Source organism: Bos grunniens, chromosome 4 (assembly GCF_055505025.1).
Source record: "Bos grunniens cultivar Pamir isolate PY7600 chromosome 4, Bosgru_T2T1.0, whole genome shotgun sequence".
Lineage (NCBI taxonomy): Eukaryota > Metazoa > Chordata > Mammalia > Artiodactyla > Bovidae > Bos > Bos grunniens.
In genome coordinates, this window is record NC_141168.1 from 104,027,793 (window position 1) to 104,052,898 (window position 25,106).

Genomic DNA, 25,106 nt, shown 5'->3' on the forward strand with positions numbered 1-25,106 from the left:
CCCAAGATTTTTAACAATTATGAAAGGAAAAAGAATCTCAGTTTTACAGTGGGGAAATCCAATAGACATGACATGAACCAAATGATAGGGGTTAGTTAACATCACCAGTAATGATGTGTGTTGATCTCCTGTGGCCCTGATATCTTACACTGAGAAGGAGACTCCACTTCTGCTGTTTCCTTCCCCTAAATCCAGTCTAATCGTGAGAAAGCAAATAAACCCAAATAGAGGACAGACCACAAAACACCTGACCAGTACTCTTCAAGGGCACCAAGGTCATACAAGTCGAGAAAGACAGAGAAACTGGCACAGGTCAAAGGAGACTAAACAGACTTGACAACTCAATGCAATGTGGGATCCTGGAACAGAAGAAGGACGTTAATGGGAAAACTAGGGAAATTCACTAGGATTGTAGTTTAAATAGTAATACTCTATCAGTGGTATTTTCCTAGTTTTGATCGGTGTACAACAGTTATATGGATTTCCCTGGTGGCTCAGTGGTACAGAATCCACCTACCAATCCAGGAGATACGGTTTTGATCCTGGGTCGGGAAGATCCCCTGGAGAAAGAAATGGCAACCCACTCTAGTATTCTTGCCGGAGAAATCCCATGGACAGAGGAGCCTGGCACGCTGTAGTCTATGGGGTCACAAAGAGTCGGACGTGACTTAGCGACTAAACAGCCGCAACAACAACCATGGCTGTGTACGATGCTAACATTAGGGGAAGAAGAGTGCACAGGAACTCTGTATCCTACTTACAGTTTTCCTATCAGCCTAAAATTATTTCAAAGTAAAGTTGGTTTTTTTTTTTTTTAAGTACATTGGATCATATTGTTCTTCTGCTGAGAAGCCTCCAGTATCACTTAATGTAAGATGTACACTTCCATACCATGGGTTACAAATTCCTACTGGATCTGACCCAGCTCACCTCTCCAGCCACTTTCGCTCTTACACGCCACGTGACCTGAGGCTTTTGCACTCACCACTTCCTCACCACTTCCTCCATCTGGGATGTCCCTGCCCTCATTGTCTCAAGCAGCCCCTTATCTCAAAGCTCAGCTTATTCTCCTGCTCAGAGACACCTTGCATAACCACCCAGCCCAAAACAGTTACCTGTCACTCTCTCTTACGCCCCACCCCCATCTTACCTGGCATTTTACTTTTTGTGTGTTGAGTTTGAGTTTTGTATTTTTTATATTCTGTCTCCTGTTCCTTGAACCTAAGCTGCATCAGCAGGGTCCTCGTGTGTCTCGTCCATCTCTTTATTTGCAGTGGCCAGAACAGTGCCTTGTACAATGAGATCATCTGTAAATTTGTGCTAAGTGAATTAATGCTGCCAAGCTAATTGGTTTTATAGTTCTTTGGTTCCCTTTTCAGGGCACATCTGAAAAATCTAATCAGCAATTAAATATGAATAGGTTTTTATTTGTCTCTGAATTAAGTCCTTGTTAAGTGAAACCTTATACGTAGGAACATTAAGAGTGATCTGATACCTGTGTTGCAGCTGAATTTTAAACTTTGTAAATTTATTTCAGTATTTGGATTTTAAAACTGAAATTAAAGCATGAACATCCCTTCTTAGAAAATGACACGGTCATCACTAAGTCATCCAGCCTGGAGCCTGAGGCCCCTCAGTCTTCCCACCACCCTCTGAGCAGCCCTGTCCCACTGACCAGGGTTCAGCTCTTAAAATGAAGCCTGTCTAGCACCCCGAGTTTAATCCTCAAGTGTGTAAAATAGCCAAACCTGAATTCTCAAATGCTCCAAACTACGTAGGTTTGTATAGCAAAGAGTACATTTCACCAGCCTTATAATCCCTGGGTTGGGAAGATCCCCTGGAGAAGGGAATGGCACCCCACTCCAGTATTCTTGCCTGAAGAATCCCATGGACAGAGGAGCCTGGCAGGCTACAGTCCATGAGGTCGCAGAGAATCGGACATGACTGAGCAACTAGCACTACTAACACACGTAGTCGTTTAGGGCCATGAACTGGATTTCTTCCTGGCCTTAAGCTCGTGTGTTCATTTGTATGTGACTTGAGGCTTCAAGGTAAGGAAGGTAGGTGACAATAGCCTCACACTGTTGTAAGCAAAGATATGAAATTGTTCCTAATTGTGCAGTTGAGTGAGTCCCATGTTAGTAAGTGGAAAGGAAGAAGAATGGAAGGTAGTAAAAAACAACAACATTTCTTAGAGGAATTTTTTTTTTAATTTTTTTTTTTTTTTTACCTAGAACCATGACATATAAGTATCAGATAAGCATTTAAAGTGAAGTAAAGTATACAGGGATAACAAGGCAAAAATTATAGTTAATTCAGTTTCACAAGCATTTAATTAATGCCCTGAATACGACTTTTCTGCTCAGCCTTGGGAATCCATAGTCTGGATGAGGTCCCTGTCAAGAAAGCTGGGATTCTCATGGGAAGAATAGACACGTGCCCACCCACAGACACTCTAGTACCAGGTGCCGAGAGGGCACTGCTGTCACAGAGAAGGAGGGGTCACCTGCTTCACAAAGGAAGTAGCTTTTGAGCAAGGCTTTGACCAATGCACTTGATTTTGAGGAAACAGAAGGGGAAGGAGTGTAGTCGTTCACCATCAGGAAAAATGGATTCGAAAAACCTCTTCTCCATGGAATGTTGAAAGTAAACTGCAGTCATAGGTTAATAAGGAAGCAGTGCAGCTTTAACATTCACCTTTGGGTTACTGGTTCCTGGCTAATGTTTTCTAGTTATTGCTGGGGACATCATGTCAGGGATGGGGTGCATCCTGAAAGAAGTCTGGATTGTTCATGAAAACGGACAAGAATTCTGGTAGCATTTAGAAAACATTTTTAGAGACAAGTGATTGGTAAATGCATCAATACAGCGATGTGAAAGGAGAGCAATGTTCAAAGTGCATCCCTATCAAAAGCTGTGCTTCGAGAAAAAAGTGTTCAAGGAAGCTCAGTGTCACTGCCTACCTGTGGCTCAGCTGTCAGGGAAAGTGTATTCAGGCCAGTGGCTGCAGAACAGCGCACACATCCACAGAGTGGGTGCACCACGCTGGTTAAGTCAGTCCCCGTGGTAGAGAGAGAGAGAGAGAGAGAGAGAGTTTTGCTATTAGAAATAACTGTGCTATGATTATATCTATCTATCTATGTATCTTTGTGCCCATTTTACTACTTCCTCAGGATGTACTCCTATCAGAAGTACAATGTCAAAAGAGATACACAATTTTGACTTTTAAAAAAATGTTTTATAGAGAAAAAAAACCTGTACTTTATTTTGTTTTTCAGTTTTTCGGCCATACCTTGTGGCGTGTGGAATCTCAGTTCCCTGACCAGGGATCGAACCCACGCCTCCTGCATCAGCAGCACAGAGTCCTAACCTGGACTGCCAGGGAAGACCCACAATTCTGACTTTTAAATATTTACTGCCAAATCAGTCAGGAGAGAGCTTGTAGGTGTCCGTTTCTTACCAGCAGTGCCCTCTGAGGTTGTCTTTAAAAATAAGGCCAAATACACAAATATTGAATCATTTTTGTTGTACACTTGAAACTAATACAATGCTGTATGTCAGTTATACCTCAATTTTATTTTTAAAAAATGTAAGGTCAAAGTTAGGCATAACCAATTCAGATTTGATTCCAGCTCTGCATTTTAAAAATCCGCCAAGTCATCAGCCTGATTACCTACATACCCTCTGTCTCCACCCCCCTCCTCCCACCAAGTACTTGTGCCACGGATAAGATATTTGAATTGCTGTACAAGCAAGTGGAATGTTATTCAGAAGGCAGAGATCAAAAAGTCAGCAAGAGGGAATAAAAGGAGGACACTGGCCCTACACTATAGGCAGCCACAGAAGATTCCCACAGTCATACTCTACAACCCAACTTTTTAATTTCAGTCCAGAGCAGCGCATTATCGGCTCGCTTTTCAGTACAGAGGTCATTTTCTGGTTCTGGTTACAGGGCAGCAAGCGTACTGACAGATGTGCTGAAGTGAATTTGATCTCTCATTTTGTCAGTGGAAGAACAGCATGAAAGTTAAATGCAGTGGTGGGGGGTGGGGAGGGCTACCTCACAGCCTGCCACTTGGATTTAATTTCGTCCCGTCTTTGTCTCTAGAAGAGAGAGGACCTTGTGATTTGCCTCTTTCCTTTTCTCTGTAATAAAGATGTTCATTGTTCATGGCTCCTTTTGGTCTTTTCTCCATCAGTCTTGTCTCAAGAAGAAAACGAACTGGGAAAGTTTCTCCGGTCCCAAGGCTTCCAAGATAAAACCAGAGCGGGAAAAATGATGCAAGCGACAGGAAAGGCCCTCTGCTTTTCTTCCCAGCAAAGGTGTGTGGCCTTCACTGGGGTCTGCTGATGGCGATCGAGGGAGGGGGGTCTCCTGAGGACCTGGGACCCACTCACTCGTGAAGGGAACCTGCCCCTGTCTTTAGAGGGCCCTTGTCTGAAAGTGAGGGCCGCCTCTGTTCACAGCTGTTAGTCTGTTTGTATTCAACTCTAAGATAGCATGTGTAATCTTTTTCCTTCCCTATCGATTTTTTTAAATGTATTCATACCTCTTCTGGTCCATAGTCATACACCAATCCTGGGAGTGCTGTCCTAGGCTTATAGTTTGACCTCCTGCGTTGTTTGTAGCAATCTGTCTGGTCCCCTTTCAGCAGGAGCCTAACGAGACGGGCCTAAGGGTTTGCTCACTGCTCTCTGGGGGCAGTACACTTGAGAGGGGTGCTGTTCAAGATGCTCAGACGCTGGGGCAGCAGCAGCAGCAGCCTCAGCGGAGGAGAGCTTATTTGAAATGCAAAATCCACCCCCACCCCAGAACTGCTGAGTCCATATCTAGATTTTAATGGGTTCCCCCCTTGTTTTCCATGTGCATTCAAGTTTGGGAAGCTCTGGGTCAGAGAAAATTGTAGTAAATCAATGACTTTCTTTTTTAACACTACTATGACTCATGTTCAGGGTCCGTGTAGAATAAACAGGAGCCACTGCAGAGACACACTTGGTATCTGAGGCGGCGACATTCCTTCTCTCCTCCTCCTTCCCCAGTAACTAAGAAGCCCCCTTTCCCCAGTGTCACTCACTAATATTAGGCAAACTTTATACCGAAATGTTATACCTAAATAAGGCTTGTGGGCAATCTCCAAAAATATTCGGGCTACAAAAATCTCACTCACCCAGCCTGTCCAGCAAATTAACTGTCTCTCGTGAGTTTCTCCCTGCTGCTTTTCTCTCTCAGTGGACCGGGAGCAGACCATCACCTGTTCCTAGGAAGACCCAAGAAAGCTGGGGTAGAAAAAAGAGACCAACTGTGTCCATTTTTCAGTGGCCCCCCCCTCTTGTGGGCATTTTGGTTCTTTCTAATGACATTTGGACCCCGACTTTCATGGCTGAATGGAAAAATTTCCAAGGGTTCTCTACCCCAGCTTTTCAAGAAAAGTGTTTATAATCTTGAATTGTACCCTTTAACCTTATTTATAACTATATTCCTTGTAAAAATAATACATACTCATTCTAGAAAAATTTTAAGACAGGGAAAAACAGAAGGAGAAAATTAAAAACAACTCACATTTTTCAAATAGAGATTGACTCGCTTTTAACCCCTTGATAAATTCTCTCAGTGCTTATATGCTTTCCACAGTCTTACAAGGATCATTGATTTTTGAAAAAACCTTTCATAAATTCTCATGTATTATGTATATGGTTATCACTAATTTCAGTGGGGAAAATTCTTAAACATACCTTCATGCTAAGATTAACATCCATTTATGGGAAAGAAACCAAATCCTTGGACATAATCACTCCAAGAGTTACCATTACTGATCATATAATTTTATAACATTGCTATCCAATTATATCCTTTCATACTCATGTAGCAAGCTATCTCACAAAGCATATGGCACCTGAAGTTCATACAGTCTAACCTTTGGATACAGACAAAAACATTAAAGCAATGCAAATGATACTGGAAAGTATCATTGCAATAAACCTGTACAGCAGTACAGCAGTACAGCAGACTGCCCTGTATCCGTCCATAAATGAATGCAGCTTGCCCAGTGTTGCAATTTGGAAGACGGCCTCCTATACGATGGCTCTGATCGCATGGTACTCAAGTGCTCACCAGGCACATGAAATCGAAACGAGTACTCTGCACATGAGGAAAGAAGGAAGATGATATAAACTCTCATAAAGTCAAATTCTCAAATGGACATAACTTGGCATTTGCCAGAATATATTTTTCATGTAAACAGCATTATACCACATAATTTTGTATAGTACTGCATACTGATTATTTAGCAAATTGGTTTTTGACCAAATAATCCATATATACATTTTATAAAACATCCATAGCATAGTATTTCATCATCTGGGCATGTCATGATGCATTTATCCCAGGCCCTCTGTCCACTCTTTGTGTCATTTCTACCTTTTCCTACTAAAGAATAAACATCTTTGGACTAGACTTTTAGGTATTCTATTGATTATTCTCATTGGGTCGATTTTAATGAATGGAAACACGGGCTGGTCTTTCACTGAAGCTTGACATTTAGTTATTGAATTTTTTCTTGGTCTAGACTCAGTCCCTTGTACCACAAGTGAATGGGTTTTCACCTTTCTGATTTTATGTGAAACAAGTTACAGAAAAAAATGATGTGATTTTACACACCTTTTTCTTTTCTTCAAGATATTAACATCTATCATCATGTCATTACATCCTCAAAGGTTTCTAACTTTAGAATAGTCTGAGAAATGGAGACTATTTTATTCACAAGACTCTGTATCAGGCAGTTTTGTAAAACTGGCAAACTCTAAAAGCAGAGACAAAGGAGACCAGAAATGAACGGGATCCTTAGAGGGACAGCTGAGGGCTCTTTCTTTAAAAAGAAGTCTCCAATTTTATAAACCTTCACACCAGTGTTAGTTTTACTCACTTTATTTGGTAGTCATTGCTACAACAGCCCATTCAGTTTGATGAAAAGTAAGTATTAAATTTAATCCAGCGGTGATAAAACACAAGCTTACTTTATGGCACAACAATAAAACAGCCCGTGACATCTAGGTAGGATGATGTGAGCAAGCTATTTTTAGAGAAGTGCTGAATGTTTAATAACAATGCTTTACAGACAAGGAAAACTGGAGAAAATAGTAAAGGGAACCTTTTTCCTTTTGAATAATTTGTTGTCCCATCTATAATCTTAGAGTGCGGTATACAGGTCAGGCACTGTGATGTTGATGGAACTGCCAAGAGCTGACTTCAGCTCACTGACATCATTGTTCCCTTCAGCTTAACAAGTTTGCCCTTAAACTGAGATGTAAATACTAGTCTTTTATTTTTTGAACCTGTACCCTGCAACTGCATGGAGACGACTGTATTTTAAGTGTATAACTCATCTGACATTACTCATTTTGAGGAGGAAGATGAAAGAAGCAGTATCCTCCTCTCCCTCCCAAATAAATATTTTATCCAAATTTTGCTATGCATCCTGGGTGGGGAAGATCTCCTGGAGGAGGGCATGGCAACCCACTCCAGTATTCTTGCCTGGAGAATCCCATGGACAGAGCAGCCTTATGGGCTACAGTCCATAGCATCGCAAAGAGTTGGACACGACTGAAGTGACTAAGCACACAAATATTTTTTAGCTGAATAAATGATGGTATGTTACGAACAATATATTATTTTATACTCACTTTGTTGTATCATATACATTCATTTCTGGTACAGTATCCTTAAGTTTTTTAAGATGAGAATCAGATCACATAGCATATCTGAAAGCGCCCAACACAGTAGACCCTCAGTAAACATACTTGTCCCCTTCCTAGACCATTTAGTGAAGCTTCTGTTTGTCCTTCATTCTCTGTGACTACTGAAGCAAAGAGCAGACGCCCTGGCCTTCACAGAGTGATCCAGAATGACCTCATCGTGCCCATGTCCATCCCTTCTCAAAGGACCAGTCTTCAGGGAGGCAGAAGGCAGGGAGTGGCCAAGGGCAGAAATGGGAAATGGTCATTCCTTGATGTTCCTCTGTGAACAAAAGATGGGTTCCAGCTTTAAATAAGTACTCTGCCCAGGCATGAGACCAACCCCAATAATACAGATCGAGAGACTCCCCAATGATACCGTTGCTGCTGCTGCTGCTGCTAAGTCGCTTCAGTCGTGTCCGACTCTGTGCAACCCCGTAAACGGCAGCCCACCAGGCTCCCCCTTCCCTGGGATTCTCCAGGCAAGAACACTGGAGTGGGTTGCCATTTCCTTCTCCAATGCATGAAAGTGAAAAGTGAAAGTGAAGTTGGTCAGTTGTGTCTGACTCTTAGCGACCCCATGGACTGCAGCCCACCCAGGCTCCCCAGTCCATGGGATTTTCCAGGCAAGAGTACTGGCGTGGGGTGCCATTGCCTTCTCCGAATGATACCGTTAAGTAACAGTAAGTAGCTTGGATAACCGTCTCCTGGTTGACTTAGAAGTTCCATACATTTCAGTTTATACGTCTGCAGATATCTCTGCAGCCTGGAGTATGTTTCACGCACTAACTCGTGAATTTAAGATCAGTAAGTTGTCAGGGATTCAGATTGCTGGCCCTCTCGGTTTCAAGACTGTGGCCTTACCCTCTGGTCTAGGTTGGCTTTGAGAAACCCTCTGTGCCGCTTCCACCAAGAAGTGGAGACTTTCCGGCACAGGGCCATCTCCGACACCTGGCTGACGGTGAACCGCATGGAGCAGTGCCGGACTGAATACAGAGGGGCGCTACTGTGGATGAAGGACGTGTCCCAGGAGCTTGATCCAGACCTCTGCAAGCAAATGGAGAAGTTCAGGAAGGTAGGGGTTCCATGGGGGTTCCCGAAAGGGGTCCCTGCCGGAAGGTAATGAGACGTGAGTGATTTGAATCCCCTTAGTGAAGAAGACGCAACTCAAAACACCAAGGAGGCAATTAATCATCACTGGTGTCTCTGTATGTGACAGAATACCAATTAATGTGATATATAATTCTCTAAGGATGAGATAGAAGAGACAGCTGGAAATTGCTGGGATTTGGTAACTGATTTTAATTGAAGTCAGATTTTCATATAATGTGCACTTTTTTGTAAGGCTGTCACTTCTAAATGCTTTTTCATGCATAACTAAAAATCAAGATTAGATCAAATGAAACTGGAAGGTGAGAACAGACTACTGGGGAAATCTTTTTTAAATTGCTAATGAATATTACAATTAATAGAATAATAATGTTCCTTTGTTTGGTGAGAAGGTTTGGAAGCAGTGGGGTTGACTTGTAGGATTAAGTAATGTGGCATTGACTCCATCTGCAGTAGACCTTTCACACATTTGTATGAGCAAAATAGTTGAGGAGATGGCTATGTTCTTAAATTTCCCTGAAACGACTGGTAAGCAGCAGAGGGACGACGTCTCATTGGTTTTTAGTGTCCCCGGTCCATTTAGCTCTTTGGAGATTGGTCATGCAAGGATATGTTGCACCACTAGGTGGTAGTCATACACTGAATATTTATGAAAATACAGAGAGGTTTTTGTTGTGTATAATCTTGGTAGGTCTTTGTTTGATCAACTTGGGTATATTTCAGGGTATGAAAGACAAAAATCTAGCAACTGTTAGATTTGACATAATATTGTGTCAATTGTCTTACTCATTTCGAATGATCCATTTGTAACTGTGATGTTGCTTAAAATCCCTAGATTTCTAAGTACATCATTGCAGAGCAGTGGATGGGAAACATTTCTGGTGTGCAGGAGGTTAGATAGTGGGGGGGACTTGGGGGGATATATGGGGTGAGGGAAAAGAGGAACCTTCTGTTGCTTAAGAATAGGGTCACCAAATGTTGACCCAGGTATTAGATTGACAAAAATCCTTTTAAAAGGCAAGTTTTACTGTGGTTTGTCATTTGAAATCCCTCTTTATGAAGGGACTCAGAGATCATTTTCTTCCTGATCATAGATGACATTAGTGTGTTCTCAGTAGCCAGCTCCTCAATAAGACAGGTTTCTGAGCTCATGGAAAATCAGACCTGAAAAGTTCCTTAAAGATGAGTTAGTGAAAGAGAAAACCAAGGCCCCAAAATAGTAAATAAAACTTTTCAACGGTTGATGGCTAGATGTTGGCAAGCCCAGGCTACATTTGAAATTTCCTGGCTTTTTAATCAGGCTGGTGATTTGGTTTGTCTTTGACATTTTATTTGGAGATCCGAAGAGGATGGAGTGGAGAGGTTAAAAAGGAAAAAGGAAACAAAAACCCCAACATTATCTGCAGGGTGTAAGCCAGTCACTCTACTACCTCCTTTAACCCTCACAATAACCAAAACACAGAGTTAATTTTACAGAGGAGGAAAGTGATACCTAAGTAACTAGTACAGAATCAATGAAATGACAGGGAAATGAAAAATCAGAATCCTAGAAAATATGCGTCATTTTTTCTTTAAGAGGAGAATAAAGGGGAGTTAAACAGTGTACCTAAGATTGACAAAGGCATTTTCATAGCTACAGCCCTCCTGTGGTTATCCATTCAACATACATTTACTGAGCACTTTCTCTATGCCAGGTAATAAATGTAAAATTATTCCAGAAGGCAGAAGAATTTTCATGTGAAATTGTATTTGTTTAGTTTTGTTATGAAGGGTGGTTACTAGCTGTGTAAGGATGAAATAAACCAAGAACGCTCCGTCATTGGTTTGAATGTTGAAACATTACCCACTCTCTAGTGTCATCTATCTGTTGATTTTGGAAAATATAGTTTTTTTTTTTTTTTAATTCTTTGCTATGCAGAAGTAGCTGAAGCAATGCCTTCCTCCACAGTCCCGTGTGTCCTGGATTTAATAGCTGAACGTGGTGTACTTAGAATTTCGGGAAAGAATTTAAAAAAAAAAAAAGGAGAGTCTGTATGCAAGCGTATACTTGATTAGACTAGCCTCTCCATGAGGAACCAGTTTAGTTCTCTTTACAAAAATCCCCAGGTCAGCCCAGCACGTGACCCCAGTTAGCACCCATATCAGATGGCCAGATGCCAGCCGTGCCATTTGTGTGCCGGATTCATGCCTTCTCACACCTGCAGAGCCTTTCCACCACGTGCAACTGACTTTATAATGTTTGGGGAATTGATATATGTGGTTTTGCAAGTAAGAAGTAGCATTATGGGTTTGTGGCTTGCTGCCCTCTTCAGAATGAATGTAAAGTGTGGAGGTTGCTGTTCGCTTGGAGTTCCTAACATGAATCTTAACTTGGAGCCAGCCTTAGTGTTTTGTCCCAGCGGGATTCCGTTTTAAACAGAGTCTCCATTTATCTCTCCTGGAAAGAGTTACCAAAAGGCATTTCTGAGTCCCCTGTAAGAGTAGGAGTCACTGTGTGTGTCGGAGGGGTGGGGGGTGTTTAGTTTCCTCAGAGCCAGCTGCCTGCTTCCCCTTTTTTTTTTTTTTGAGTTCTTTCTTATTTGTGGTTTTTTAAATTTTATTTTTAATTGGAGGATAATTGCTTTAAATCTTCTTCACATTTTAGCTGATGAATCCTGAGTTAAATTCTATTCTTTGAGTTCATACTTTCTGAGAAAACAAAATTTGAATTCATACCTCACAAGTGGGACCCCTCTCTGGTTGCAGTCTTTAGGGTACCCTCATGTCGGACACAACTGAAGCGACTTAGCAGCAGCAGCAGCAGCAGCATGTATTCATTCATTCATCCAACAAATGAGATTGAAGCCCACCTTGTGCCAGGCCACGTGCAGAGGGATACAGTGGGAAGTGAGCAGACACAGGGCTGCCCCAGGAAGTCACTTGGAGACAGAGCAAGTGAACATGGTGTGGTGAGATGAGCTGCAGCCCCTGGTGCGGCAGGAACACCCCTGACCTGCCGGGCTTCCTGGAGGAAGTGGCATCTGAACCACCTGTGAAGGATGAGTGGGAGGGAGCCGGGTGGAGGGAGGGGGCACTGCAGAACAGAGTTCCAGTCTGAGGAAGCAATGTGGACAAAGGCCTTTGCGTGAAAGGAAACAACACATTTCGCTCCTTTTAGGCCCCTGCAACCAGAGGATTAAAAGCGAAGTGGGGGTGGGTCATGGTCTGGGCAGGTAAGCAGACCACGGCGAAAGGGACCTCTCCCCGAGGGCTGAGGAGAATGAGGGTGTTGAGAAGGGGAGACAAGTGGTCCAACCTGTGCTCACATTTTAGTATGGAGTAGGGACCAGAAGTGCCCAAGCCTTGAGGCTGGGCAAGCCACAGACGAGACAGGGTGCCCAGGGAGCGAAGAGGGAAGTGGACCAGGGACAAATGTCCTGTTATGACCTCCACCAGACTCCACAACAGCCCCACGGTTAATTACATTTTTTTATTTTTAGAAACAAGCAGAATATGTATACACAAATAAATAGTGAGATCAAATGTACTTTCACTTCCAACTGAGGCTTTTTTCCCTTAGTGTTTTTGAGATGCTAAACAACTTTTTTTTTAATAACACAGTGAGCATGACTGAAATGATGAATGAAAAACTTTAAATTAAATAAAGCAAATGATCCGTTTTCAGGCTGACCCCCTTTGAGCATGTGGGCCTGGTGACAGGGCTCTGGGTGGCGACGTTAATAAGCATTTATGAAGTGCTGTCTTTGGGGAGGGAAACACAAGGAGGTGGGAAAGCCTGATGCCGGCTCTCAAGAACGACCCTGCTAGTCATCTGTTCCCTGTCAAAATGACCGTGGTAAACAGGACACCTGGAGAGTGGCCTTGTGGAGCTCTTCTGCTAAAGACCGAATCATGGGAAATGGTGGATGCATTTCAGTGGGTAGAACTGGACTCCTGTTGGAAACCCCTCCTGACAGTGCGATTCACCCCAGGAGGGAAATGGATGGGAGACAAGGCCACAAAGTATTTTATGAGCAGTTACAACGTGTGATATATGTGCCCTTTGAAGGCAGAGTAAAAGGGTATAACTTAAAAATAGGAGTCAGCTTCTTGTAGCAGATTACATCAGCTTAAGTTGTGAGCTCACACAAGAGCTTTTGCAGCCTGGTGCCCTTGAGAGAGTCCTCCTGTGGTCAATTAAGTGTCTTGTTTTTCTTGAAAGTCAGAAATGGGATAGAGAGTAATTATTCTAAATGGAATGAAAGCTGTGTTAGGTGTAAGAAAATAGTTCTGAATCCTCTGAAGAGATGAGATGGAAATGTCTATGCAGGCATTTGGATTAGCTGGAGTCCTTATAGACAAGGACAAGGGAACTGGCGTTTTAATGGGGGCCATTTATTAAATGTTTTAATGAAATCCTACAGTGTTCGTATTGCATTTCATCACCATAATTCAAACGGGTGTCGAAAAGGTATTGTAAAGAGTGTGGAAGATAACACACGGGTGTTCTCAGGCTTGTGCCTATTTAAAGAGTGTTAGGTTTTGGAGAGCTGTGAATTCACTGAAGTTGTATTATCAAAGGATATGTTACCATGAGAAGGTTTATTAACAGGTGGCGGTGGCTTAATAGGTGTCGGGTGCAGGGAGACACCTTTTAGGGCCATCAGTCAGTGGTGTCCCATGCCCTTACTGAAGGTTTGGGTCTGCAGAGCTTGGTCAAGGACTAGTAACGAGCAGTATTGACATCATAGGGGATTTTTCTTCCTGTGGACAAAGGCTTGGGTTAATTAATTTGACAGTATCATTAATTACTGCTGAAATCATTGGTCTTTGTCAGAGGTCAGGCTCTTTCAGCAATTGAGGGCAGGTCCCGTGGGATCTGGAGATGCCAAGTAATGCAGGCAAGTCACCGCTCAGCCATCTCCCCGTTCTGTGAGAAAGGCCTTTCCTTGGCCTGAGCCATCCAGCCCTTGAGCCTAAACCCAGCATTCTGCTTCTGTTCAGGGCCAACCTCAGGGCTCCAGCGAGTTGTGTTGAGCAAGTGCTGGAAAATGTCAGGATTGGGTCCATACGATAAGCCAGTTAAGGCCCCACTTGGGAGCTTTGCCCAATTCGTACATAAAAGCAGCAGCTGCTGCTGCTGCTGCTAAGTCGCTTCAGTCGTGTCCGACTCTCTGCAACCCCATAGACGGCAGCCCACCAGGCTCCCCTGACCCTGGGATTCTCCAGGCAAGAACATGGAGTGGGTTGCCATTTCCCTCTCCAATGCATGAAAGTGAAAAGTGAAAGTGAAGTCGTGTCTGACTCTTAGTGACCCCATGGACTGCAGCCCACCAGGCTCCTCCATCCATGGGATTTTCCAGGCAAGAGTACTGGAGTGAGGTGCCATCGCCTTCTCCGACATAAAAGCAGAGGGAGCCCCATAATTCGAATGTTGGTGGCTTTAATACTGTCCCAGAGGCCTCTGAGACTATCGTCAGTTGTTTTCATTCCTTTTTCTTTATTCTGCTTTTCAGCAGTTATTTCCACCATTCTGTCTTTCAGCTCACTTGTCTGTTGTTCTACCTCACGCGTGATAAGTCGCTTCAGTCGTGTCCTACTCTCTGTGATCCCATAGACTGTAGTCTGCCAGGTTCCTCTGTCCATGGGATTCTCCAGATGCTGGAGTAGGTTGCCCTGCCCTTCCTTCTCCACATCTTCTGCCTCAGTTATCCTCCAATTAAGGGGGAAAGAAAAAAGAAAAAAGATTATATTTACCTTTACACTGTGAAAAAATAAAAACAGTTCTTGTGAGGAAAAAAAAAATGCAGAGGGAGGCTTTGACCCCTTTTCACCCTGTCTCTTCTGGTTCTAAAATTCTCAGCCCTGGCTTGAGTTCTTTGATGAGGTGAAAGTCCCTTTTGTAAAGCCACCACACGCTATCCTGTCTGTCTCACAGTCCTCCGTTTTCGTTTGTTGCTTTTTGACGTGTGCTTTGTTTAGCCAGGGTGCCTGTTTTCTGTGGTGCCCGGGAAGGTTCAGTCTAGCGGCTAGTCTCCATTCCCCCCGCAGGCTGCTGTCCCTTGATGCTGTGTTCACATGGCACGATGCGGAAAGGGTGACAGATTGGGATCCCCTTGCTTTCATTTCTGAATTTCATGAGATGAGGCCTTTGGGGCCCTGAGTGTCTTCATTGAGTTTTCTCCACTGAACTTGAAGAGCAAAAATTAATTCCAGGGTTAGGCCAAGACCATGTGAAAAAAGCAGGCACAAAGCAGCTAACTCTTGGAAAGCTGGGTACTGGCTAACTGCTCCTAGTGGTTGGAAATAGGACGAGGGAGCATGACCTCTGAGTGGGGCGGCTCTTCACCCTGGCCCCAGCTCTGCCTCCACCCTTGGTGATGGCCTGGATTGGGGTGATAAGCCAGTGGCGATTTCTCATTCACCAAAGAAGGCACAGGTGTTGGCTGAGCACCAAGCTCTCTTCCAGCTGTAATATTTTTTTCCCCTCAAGTCATGAGGCTCTCAAATGGTTAAGCCCATCAGTAGAGAAGTATACCCACTTGAGCAGGGCGAACCTGTCCTTTGTATCGTGTTTTCCTCTGACAAGCAAGTTACGGTCTTGTTGAATTTGTGTACACAGGGTTGCTTCAGCTGTGTGTGACTCTTTGCGACCCCTGGGACCATAGCCCGCCAGGCTCTTGTGTACTGTAATTTTCCTGGCAAGACTGCTGGAGTGCTGGACAAGGTTGCCACGTCCCTTGTTGAGTTTGCTTGGTCTTATTCCTGTCGCTTTAATCTTGGACTCTGGGGGAGGGGAGGGGGAGAATATTTCACTCCTAATTCTTGGGTAGAGGAACTCTTTGTGCTTATAAACTGTTAATATTTACCTCTTATTTAGACATTAATACTTCCGCAAGGGTCAGAAGCCTGTAGCCTGTGGGCAGGCCACCTAATTTTGCAAACATTTTTTATTATTGACACAGCCACGCCTTCATTTATTTATTGTCTGTACCTGCTTTCACAATAGCATGGCAGAGTTGAGTGGTGGATGACAGAGACTGCAAAGCCAAAATATTTACATTCTGCTCCTTTACAGAAAAATGTCTGCTGTCCCCCGATTTATCAGTACCTGCGAATGTTGAAGATGGTTTTATGTCATAAAATGTACCATCTTAACCATTTGTAAGTCTCCAGTTCAGTAGTGTTAAGTGTATACACACTGTTGTGTAACCGGATCTCCAGAACTTTTCGTCTCGAAAAACTGAAACTGTATGCCCATTGAACAACCACCCCGCCTGATCTCCCCCTCCCCAAGCCACTGGTACCTAGCATTCTTCTTTTTGTTTTTAGGACTCTGATTACTTTAGATTATCTCAAGTAAGTGGAATCATGCAGTATTTGTCTTTTTGTGACCAGCTTGTGTCACTTGGCATAGTATGTTCAAGATCCATCCATGTCGTAACATGTGGCAGGCTGTCCTTCCGTCTTAAGGTTGAATGATATGCTGTTGTATGTACATTTTATTTACCTGTTGTTGTTTTTAAGCATGGACACATTTGAGTTCCTTCCATCCTTTGGCTTCCCTGGTGATTCAAATGATAGAGAATCTGCCTGCAATGCAGGAAACCCAGGTTCTCTGGGTCGGGGAGATCCCCTGGAGAAGGGAGTGGCAACCCACTCTGGCATTCTTGCCTGGGAAATCCCATGGACAGAGGAGCCAGGCAAGTTACAGTCCATGGCGTCACAAAGAGTCGGACACAACTGAGCGACTGACACTTTGGCTATTGTAAATAAGGCTGCAATGAACATCAGTGTGCAAGTAACTCTTTAAGACCATACTTTGAACTCCAAAAACATGATAAATATCTGGTTTTAATGTTATAATTTCTTTTTAGTGTTTTATTTAATCTTGCCATTGAATAAAAATGAGACTCAGGCTATGCAAGCAAGGAGTCATTTGATTTTGATATTATCATCTTGGAAGATACTATCTACACATACTAATTCATTATTTATTAATTTCTATAAGAATCATAAATATTTCTATGATTTTTAAAAATAAATGTATGTAATACCATAAAAGCTAATGTGTCAGTTTAAAGTAGATTTTTTTTTCCCCCTCTGTCTTAAAAGAGGTATCAAATCTTTGCATATGGCATTTCTCTGTTTGAAGGGAAAGCTTGGTAAACTCTCAAAATGTACTCTGGACAACAGTTCATTATCAAAGTGTGAACTGATCCAGTCCAACATAGTTTTCCTTTTGCCATATTATCTGGTTTTTCTTCCTAAGACTTAGATGTCTTGGATGGCATATGCAAGCCTGGTCTTGAGAATTTTATGGACGATAGTATGCAAAACATATGGATTTTACTGAGAACCATCAGGTACCAGATCAAACTCTGATAACCATGGCTTTCTCAGTCCCTCAGCAGCTAGAATGTCTCAGGTGGGTTCGTTATTTCCATGTTTCATCACACTGTGCTTTTGGTTGTGGGGGTCAGGGGGATGGCTGGTGCCCATGATACCCTCTCCCCTTCCCCAAAACACACATTGTTCCATCTGCCTCTGTCTCCTTTCAGGAGCTCCTGGAGAAGGTGTCATTTTTGATTACAGATTAATGGAAAATTACTGCATTCAAGTAGCATGGTGTACTAGTTACTGCTGCTATAGCTTCAGTCTCCGAGCCTGTCATGTCTGCATATCCCTCTAGATTACCATCTTCCTTTTGGTTAACAGCTCAAGTATCATCTTTCCCAGCTCTTCCTCTTATTCTCTCATGGTAAATTGGTTGCAGTTTTTACCACCATCTTCAAGAATTTTGTATGAAAGAAGACTGTTGCACCTTGCTGGATTAACTTAACACCCTCTTTTTAAATGTGTCTGCTTCAGGGACCTATTCCACTATGATATTATTTTTATTTTACAAAATGGTGGTTTTCTTAGACACACAAAATGGAATGAGGGTTTCATTTACTATCGAGCAGCAGTAACACATCTACTATTTCCTGAGTGCCAATAGCTTTACAGCACTGTAAGTTACTTTTATTAAAGTTAAAGGGATTTTCAAATACGTTCTTCTTTCCAATCAGACTTTTCTGTGACAGAAAAACATAATGATTTGATGGTTGTCTACATTGTCACTTTTAAATCAGACTGGACTTATAAATTGGCTATGGAGAGTTAGTATTTCAGAAAAAAAAGCTCTAAATCACAATTGCTTTATGAAAAAACAAACAAGCAAACTTGGGTTCTGTGTTAGTTTCTCATCAAGGGATATTGGAAGAATTTGAAAAACAATTTTTAAATGATTAAATTATTTTTGTGAAGCCCCTAACAAAGCATCCCTGGCGAGATTTAGCCAAGCAGTGGCCTCACAGTGGAGTCGTAGGCTGTCAGTGGTTTCACAGGTCTTCCTGTCTGTCAGTGAAACTCGTCTTCATCTCAATTCCAAATCCATCCATACATTAGTGTTCGAACTATCACAAGAATGAGTCCATTGAAAACCAGTGTTCTCCATTCACAGCTCTGAGATTAAAAAAAAAAGAAAAAGGTATCTGTGATTCTTTGGTCTCCAGGGAACAGATACAATTTTAATCTCAGGGAAATTAGCCAAGCAGGCCTACATATGACCCATTGTATGATCTGGGCGTGGTTGCTCTGCTCGCTAAATCATGTACGATTCAACTCGCTCCTTTCAGAAGGCTTCCTTTTACCTCCCTTAATGAGTTTTTGGTAAAAGTAAAACCTTAAAACAGAAAGCATCAATGTGTGTGTGCTTACCCTTCTAGCATAAACTTGTTCAGGACAATTCCAGGTAAAAGAATATTATCCCCCAAGTGAAAAAATTCCATTTCCTGTTCAACAATTATCCCACACTTAATCATCACACAAGATAAATGAAAGTCATATATAGGAGCCCTAAAATCTTACACTGGCCAATTTTACATGGACTCAGGGAGCCCTAAGAAGAAGCAGGCCCTTGAAAGACCATATGTATAACTTTGAAATGAAATTCCCACATGCATTAATCAGGCTTCTGTTGTTCTCATCAAATGAAATATGATTTTCGGGCTTGGTAACACTTCACAGTTGATTGGCTCTTTCTATCCAGCGACCCATCTATCTGTCCATCCATCTATTTAAATTCACTCCCCAGCTGTGATTCTGAGACAACCATTGTCATTTAGATGCTGATTCCTGACTGTGGTTCTTCTGGTGACTGCCGACATTGGAATAAGGGATACCACTCAAGATAGATTAATTATATAAACAAATGAAGGATGGGAGTTTTTTTCTGCTTTGTTCTTTTAAATCTTTTTTTTCCCCCTGGGCCTTTAGAGATGGGACTCTGCATTCTTAGGAGCAAAAATAGTTCATGGGTATTAGTTTATGTTCTGAGAGAGGTCCAGGCAAAGAGACTTGGAAAATACCCACATCTAGGGAGGAAGAACCATATGGAAAGCCCATAGACGCCTGTATGGGAAATAAATGAAGAAATTTCTCAAATTGAATGCTGAAAAGAAGTTAGCAGAGTATTACATTTAGGATCTTGTTCCCTTTCAATTTTTTTTTATCTTAAATGAGGGAAAGAAAGAGACAGGAGAACCTGGCAATAGTAATTGCTTCCGAGGCAGGGGACTAGATTAGAGAGGAGAGGAGAGGAGATAAACAGAGATGAGAATGAGGTTGGAGTTGTACTGTATTCCTTTTTGTGCCTTTTAGATTTTGTACCATGCGCATATGTTATCCTTAAAATAATAATGTGTAAAAATTAATGAGAATAACTAAGACCAGAATGGGAACAGATAAGATTTGATAGAAGAAAGAAAGGAATAATGACAGAAAAGTCCCTTACTTTGACAGAAATGAGGAGGGATTTTTAGTTTGTTTTTCATAATAATGAAGGGAGGAGGGAAGACGTGTTAGAGGCAAAGATGGGAAGCCGACTTCCCAAGGTTATGTCACAGGGCAGCTGGATGGAGGAGGTTGGAGGATGAAGTCATTCTCGAAAGCCATCAGCAGGGAGAGTCATGTGAAGTGGTCAAGTCACTGAGGAATAAGATGATCAAAACCAGTGCCTGAGGGAAACCTACCAAAATCAAGAACAATGAGAATGTTTCTTTTAAAAGCCTTCACTGTTCTAAGAGAACTAGAATAAGCAGAGTTAGGCTTCTTCTCATAGGGTTGGGAAGAGGTGAAGAAGTAGAAAGATAACTTTTCCCATTCTCCCTCAGTTGCATCCCAGAAGAAATGAGCTCTGTGTTTTGCACCAAATGAGAACGTAGAGAAAACTCTTTCCCAAAGAAGAATCAAAGGGAAAGAGGACTTCTCTTCCAGAGGGAAGAGTCCTCCACGTTTTCCACCCAGGCTGGGGCCTCTGAGTTGGGTTGCAGCATTGCAGCATCTGTAGGTTGGTGCTGGATCTCTTACTTGGTGGGGGGATGTGGGGGAGGGAGTGGGGTTCTGCTGGCTTTAATGACCTTTCCTGTGTTCTCCATCCACTTCTAATTCTCATCCACGCTACTTAACAGGCTCAGACAAAATCTTCCCCTACAGCATCTCTGCACACTTTTCTCTAAATCTAGCAACTTCATCAGTTCCTTTTTATTGGGCGTCTTCCAGGTTTCAGAAACTAAACCAAGAGTATTTATGCTCCTGTGAGCCCTAATTTTGTCATTAACATTTCTTAAGAAGTAATATCAGTTCTATAAATCCGTCACATCCCTTTAGCTTCCTAGTATTTATTTATTCGTAGTTTATTTTCTAATACTCTCACAAGGGCTGCTTCTACTGCTCAAGTCTAGAGAAAAATGGAAATATATACAGATTCTAAACCACACATCTTTTTGTGCACACATTATGGCCTGAGCTCACACTCACACAGTATACATGTCAAAATCAGAAGTGCTGGGGAAGGCATAAGGACATAGTTGCTCCCAGGGCTTCCAGAGTCTGCAGAGCAGACTCAGGTTTCCGTGGAATTTTATCATGGTCACCATAAATCAAGTGTTTGAGAATAAAAAGTTGAAACACATCTTTAATTTTAAAGCTTTCCATATCTTCCTCATCCAGGCCATGTAGGCGATACTTCCTCACCCTCCTTCCCCAAGCGCTGCCAGGAAAAGCCAGTGATTTGTAAATTGAAGCTATGTCAGCGAAAGCTTTTATTGCTACTTATTATCCGGGCCTGTGTCTGCTTTTAATTTTAATTCTCTGCTGAAAAAACCAGCTTTGCCTTTAAAAGTGTTTGCACGTCTTCTACTCTCTGATGAGAAGACAACAACTAAAAGTAGCGATGTGAAGCCAGACAATGATTAGATTTCTTAAGTTAGCCCCCTCCTCCCCATCCGTAGTGTATTTTAGATTTGGAGCAAAACCTCTTGTATTCTGTATCGACCCACTTGTCCCTCTTCTCTCCCGGCATGTTCCCGTTTCCCCCACCATTTTGTAGTTTCAGCTAATAAATCGTGTAAGTAAAGTAGACATTAAGAAATGGATGTTAGGAAAGAGGGTTTTGAAAATGAAGATTTGATCAACTTTTTCACTTATTCTTTAATCAAGAAAATAAGAATAGCCCATTTTAAGAGAATGTTAAATACAAGTTGTGTGGAAGTCAAAGCACTGCTCATTTTTTTTTAAAGCTATCTTTTTCATGGTACAAAAGCACAGCAGATATTTAAGCTCCATATTGAACAATATGATAGGTTTATTTATGTTAAGATAATTAACATATTTGAATTTTTTCCCAGCCTAGGGTTTTTCTTAGCATTCTGTGTTATAGATAAGATGTAGCAGCAACTTAAGTATGTATACAGTGCAGGATATTTCTGGTTAAATATTTGTAAGGTGTCTTCGGTTTACAAAGCTGTTCCATGTTCATTACTTGATTGGGGCTACACAACAGCTCAGTGAGGGCCTGAATTCTTTGTCCTGTTTCATAGCTAGGACCACTGAGGTGCCATGGGCTGACTGACTTGCCCACAGCCACACATATAAGGCAGGATTCGACCCAAGTCCTCTGACTCCACATCCGATAAATGGATCCTTTAAAGTGCTTAGTCACCACAGGGGAAAATGTTTCTGTGGTGGAAGAGACCGAACCTCACATTAATGTAGCAACCACCTCTTCCAGCACATTCCACATTTTCTATTCTCATTTCCTCTGACCCCAAGAGCTTATGTTCTGTGTTAGGCTTGTAGCATTTCTCTCACTTCCATTTTATTCTATGAGTGCAATTTGCAGTGCAAAATGGCTGGTGTCTCCACATCGGTCCTGGGGGCCAGGTGCCTGAACCCTGCTGCGGTATACTTTTTAGAGCCCCCAGGCCTGAACAGACAGGATAAGGCTCAAGGATGGGAAGCTGATGTCACAAAGGCCAGCACCTGGCTGAGGATCTTGTGTGTCAGCTTATCGGCTTAAAACCAGTGCATTGCAAAAAGGTTAATACTCATTAAGAGGAGAGTACCAGAGCTTGCCATTAGGGTGATTCATCAGGGGAAAGTGGCAAAGGCTCTTTGAACATTGCCAGGGTGGAGGAAGGAGACCAAGCATCAACCCAGCCACAGGTTTTAGGGATACACCATGCAAGCCCAGAATGGTCGTGATGCAGCAATGACAAGAAAGGAGCCAGGGGACAGAGGGTGGCTTCAAGGATGCCATCTCCCCTCTCTCTCCAGGACAGAGTTCAGCCAGTGCCCTCCTGGTCAGGATGGGGGAGTGGTGGAATTCTGAACGAGCATCCCATAAGGGACTACTTCAACCAGAGCGAGTAGGAAAGAGAATTTTGAACAGACTCAACATTTAAAATGGCAACTCAGATTACGTTGGACTCCAATTTGGCCCTCAACCCAGGGCTACTCCCTGGCAAGCTCACTAACCCACTCCCTTTGCCGCCTTCCTTTTCCTCTCCACACCCTGAGAGCCCAGGGAAATATTTGTTGTTGCTGTTCAGTCATTCAGTTGTGTCCAACTCTTTGTGACCCCATGGACTGCAGCATGCCAGGCTTTGCTGTCCTTCACTATCTCCCTGAGTTTGCTCAAACTCATGTCCATTGAGTCAGTGATGCCATCCAACCATCTCATCCTCAGTCATCCCCTTCTCCTCTTGCCCTCAATCTTTCCCAGAATCAGGGTCTTTTCCAGTAAGTCTGCTCTTCACATCAGGTGGCTGAAGTATTAGATTTTCAGCTTTAGCCTCAGTCCTTCCAGTGAATACTCAGGGTTGATTTCTTTGAGGATTGACCGTTTTGATCTCCTTGCTGACCAAGGGATTCCCAAGAGTCTTCTCCAGCACCACAATTTGAAAGCATCAATTCTTCAGCACTTAGCCTTCTTTATGGTCCAGCTCTCACATCTGTACGTGACTACTGTAAAAACAATAGCTTTGAGTATATGCAACTTTGTCAGCAAAGTGACATCTCTGCTTTTCAATACACTGTCTAGATTTGTCATAGCTTTTCTTCTGAGGAGCAAGCATCTTTTTATTTTGGAGTTGCAGTCACCCTGCACAGTGATTTTGGAGCCCAAGAAAATAATATCTGCCACTGTTCCCAATTTTTCCCCATCTATTTGCCTTGAAGTGATAGGACCAGATGCCAACCCCATGAACACAATGAAAAGGGAAATGTTGGGTTTGCCAAAAAGTTCATTCAGATTTTCCCGTAAGAGGGTATGGAGAAACCCAAATGAACTTTCCCCAACCCAGTACTGGGGAACTGAATTCAGCCCTCCGTTGTCAACTGCATTGCTTTACTGGGATGCAGCTGATCTTATTTAGATGAGAGACAGGCTTGAGAGGCAACCCTCTTGCAAATTCCTAAGCTGGTAGTGGGACAGGCCACATTCTACCTTTAGTTTTTCCTTCAGTGCTTTCCCTCCGTGGGACAAAGTGGGGCCCACCTATGTCATGGCCCGCTTTCCTGATTGACTTGTCCAGCCCGAGGGGATGGGCAGGCTTTCTCCCTTTCTCTGTCTCGTCATTAACCTCCCCACCCCAACCCCCACCACAAGAAAAGTATGATCAAGTCTGTCTACTAAAATGGAAGAGAAAAATGGTATAGTGCTTTATTGTCTGGTAAAGTGAATTTTAAGCTTATTACTTGCTGCAGACTTCAGAAACCTCATTTGGGCTGTCAGGAGCCAGTACCACTTCCTCTCTCTATTTCTCTGGTAACCGTCCACATGAACTGCCTCCCACACATCCCAGGCAGATGTATGCCCCAGGCTGACCTTGGAGAAGGTCAGGTGCATTGAAAAGCAAACAGAAAAACACACTATTTGCAAAAAAGATGACCTTGAATTTCCCACAACTGGAACATAAGCTATGTAGGCTTTCATCCACTGTACTCACTGACCACGGGCATGAATGAGATTTTTTTTTTTGCATTGATAGAAAAGAACAGTTATAAAAATAAATCAGACATGAAACACTTCACTTTAGTCCAAAAGATATCTGCAGTTATAAAAGTAGAAGCCAATGCCATCAGCAGATTTCCTGAAAAGTAACAATTAACAGTCACAAAATAGAATGACCAATCATGAAAGTATAACTGGACATTTGGTAGAAACACCCAATATCACCAGTTTGGAACTCAACCAATATTCACACCCTGGCTTAAATCTTTCTTAAGTCATTATGTCCAAGAGTCTAAAATGGCACTCAGTAGATACTTGTTTTAATCCAATTTCCTGTGTCCGCGTGTTCTTTCCTCTCCTTTTACACTATACCTCATCAGTTTCATCTCTCTGATTCTCAACAAAACCCCTTCTGTGTATTTATCAACCTTCACATGGCAAGTGCAGGCCCCCACGTCCCTGCACTTCCTGGTTGCATCACCCAAACAGGAAGTCTTTTCCTTAACTTCCTCCCTGTCGATTTACGGCAGCTATCTTCCCCAAGCCTCACTTAAAACCCAGAACTTCCAAGAATTCACTTTTTGGTTAATACACTGCTTTGTAATTGTTGTAATGTACTATTTTGTACTTGTTCTGATGTATTTTTCTTTCCTTCAACTATGCTGCTGCTGCTGCTAAGTCGCTTCAGTCGTGTCCAACTCTGTGCGACCCCAGGTATGTTTCAGGTTGCAAATAAAAGTGTCTATCTTCTTTATAAAAGAGAAATCTGTAGTTAGGAGGAGGTTTTTTTAAATGTGTATACATGGTTCCCAATCATCCAAATGTGAGGTCTTTGTGAGGAGTGATAAAGGCTTTCTATAATTGAGCTTAAACTATTCATTCATTTTTTGAGCCATGGCTGTGTGCTCAGTACTAGGTATGCAAGTTGACCACTTGAGAGTGATGCTTA

At 42.6% G+C, this 25,106-nt stretch overlaps 1 protein-coding gene across 35 annotated transcripts in view; it reads left to right on the forward strand.

Annotated features, from left to right (window-relative positions):
* Nucleotides 1–25,106, forward strand: part of ICA1 (islet cell autoantigen 1) — a 162,641-nt gene that overhangs the window by 34,613 nt on the left and 102,922 nt on the right. For 34 of the 35 annotated variants that reach the window (XM_086397640.1, XM_086397650.1, XM_086397658.1 and 31 more), the window contains 2 exons: nucleotides 4,200–4,323; nucleotides 8,608–8,806. In XM_086397640.1, coding sequence (XP_086253766.1) covers nucleotides 4,200–4,323; nucleotides 8,608–8,806 — 323 coding nt within the window. Of the gene's footprint in view, nucleotides 1–3,278; nucleotides 4,324–8,607; nucleotides 8,807–25,106 lie in introns of all 35 variants that reach the window. The other variant, XM_086397666.1, reaches the window with a different exon arrangement.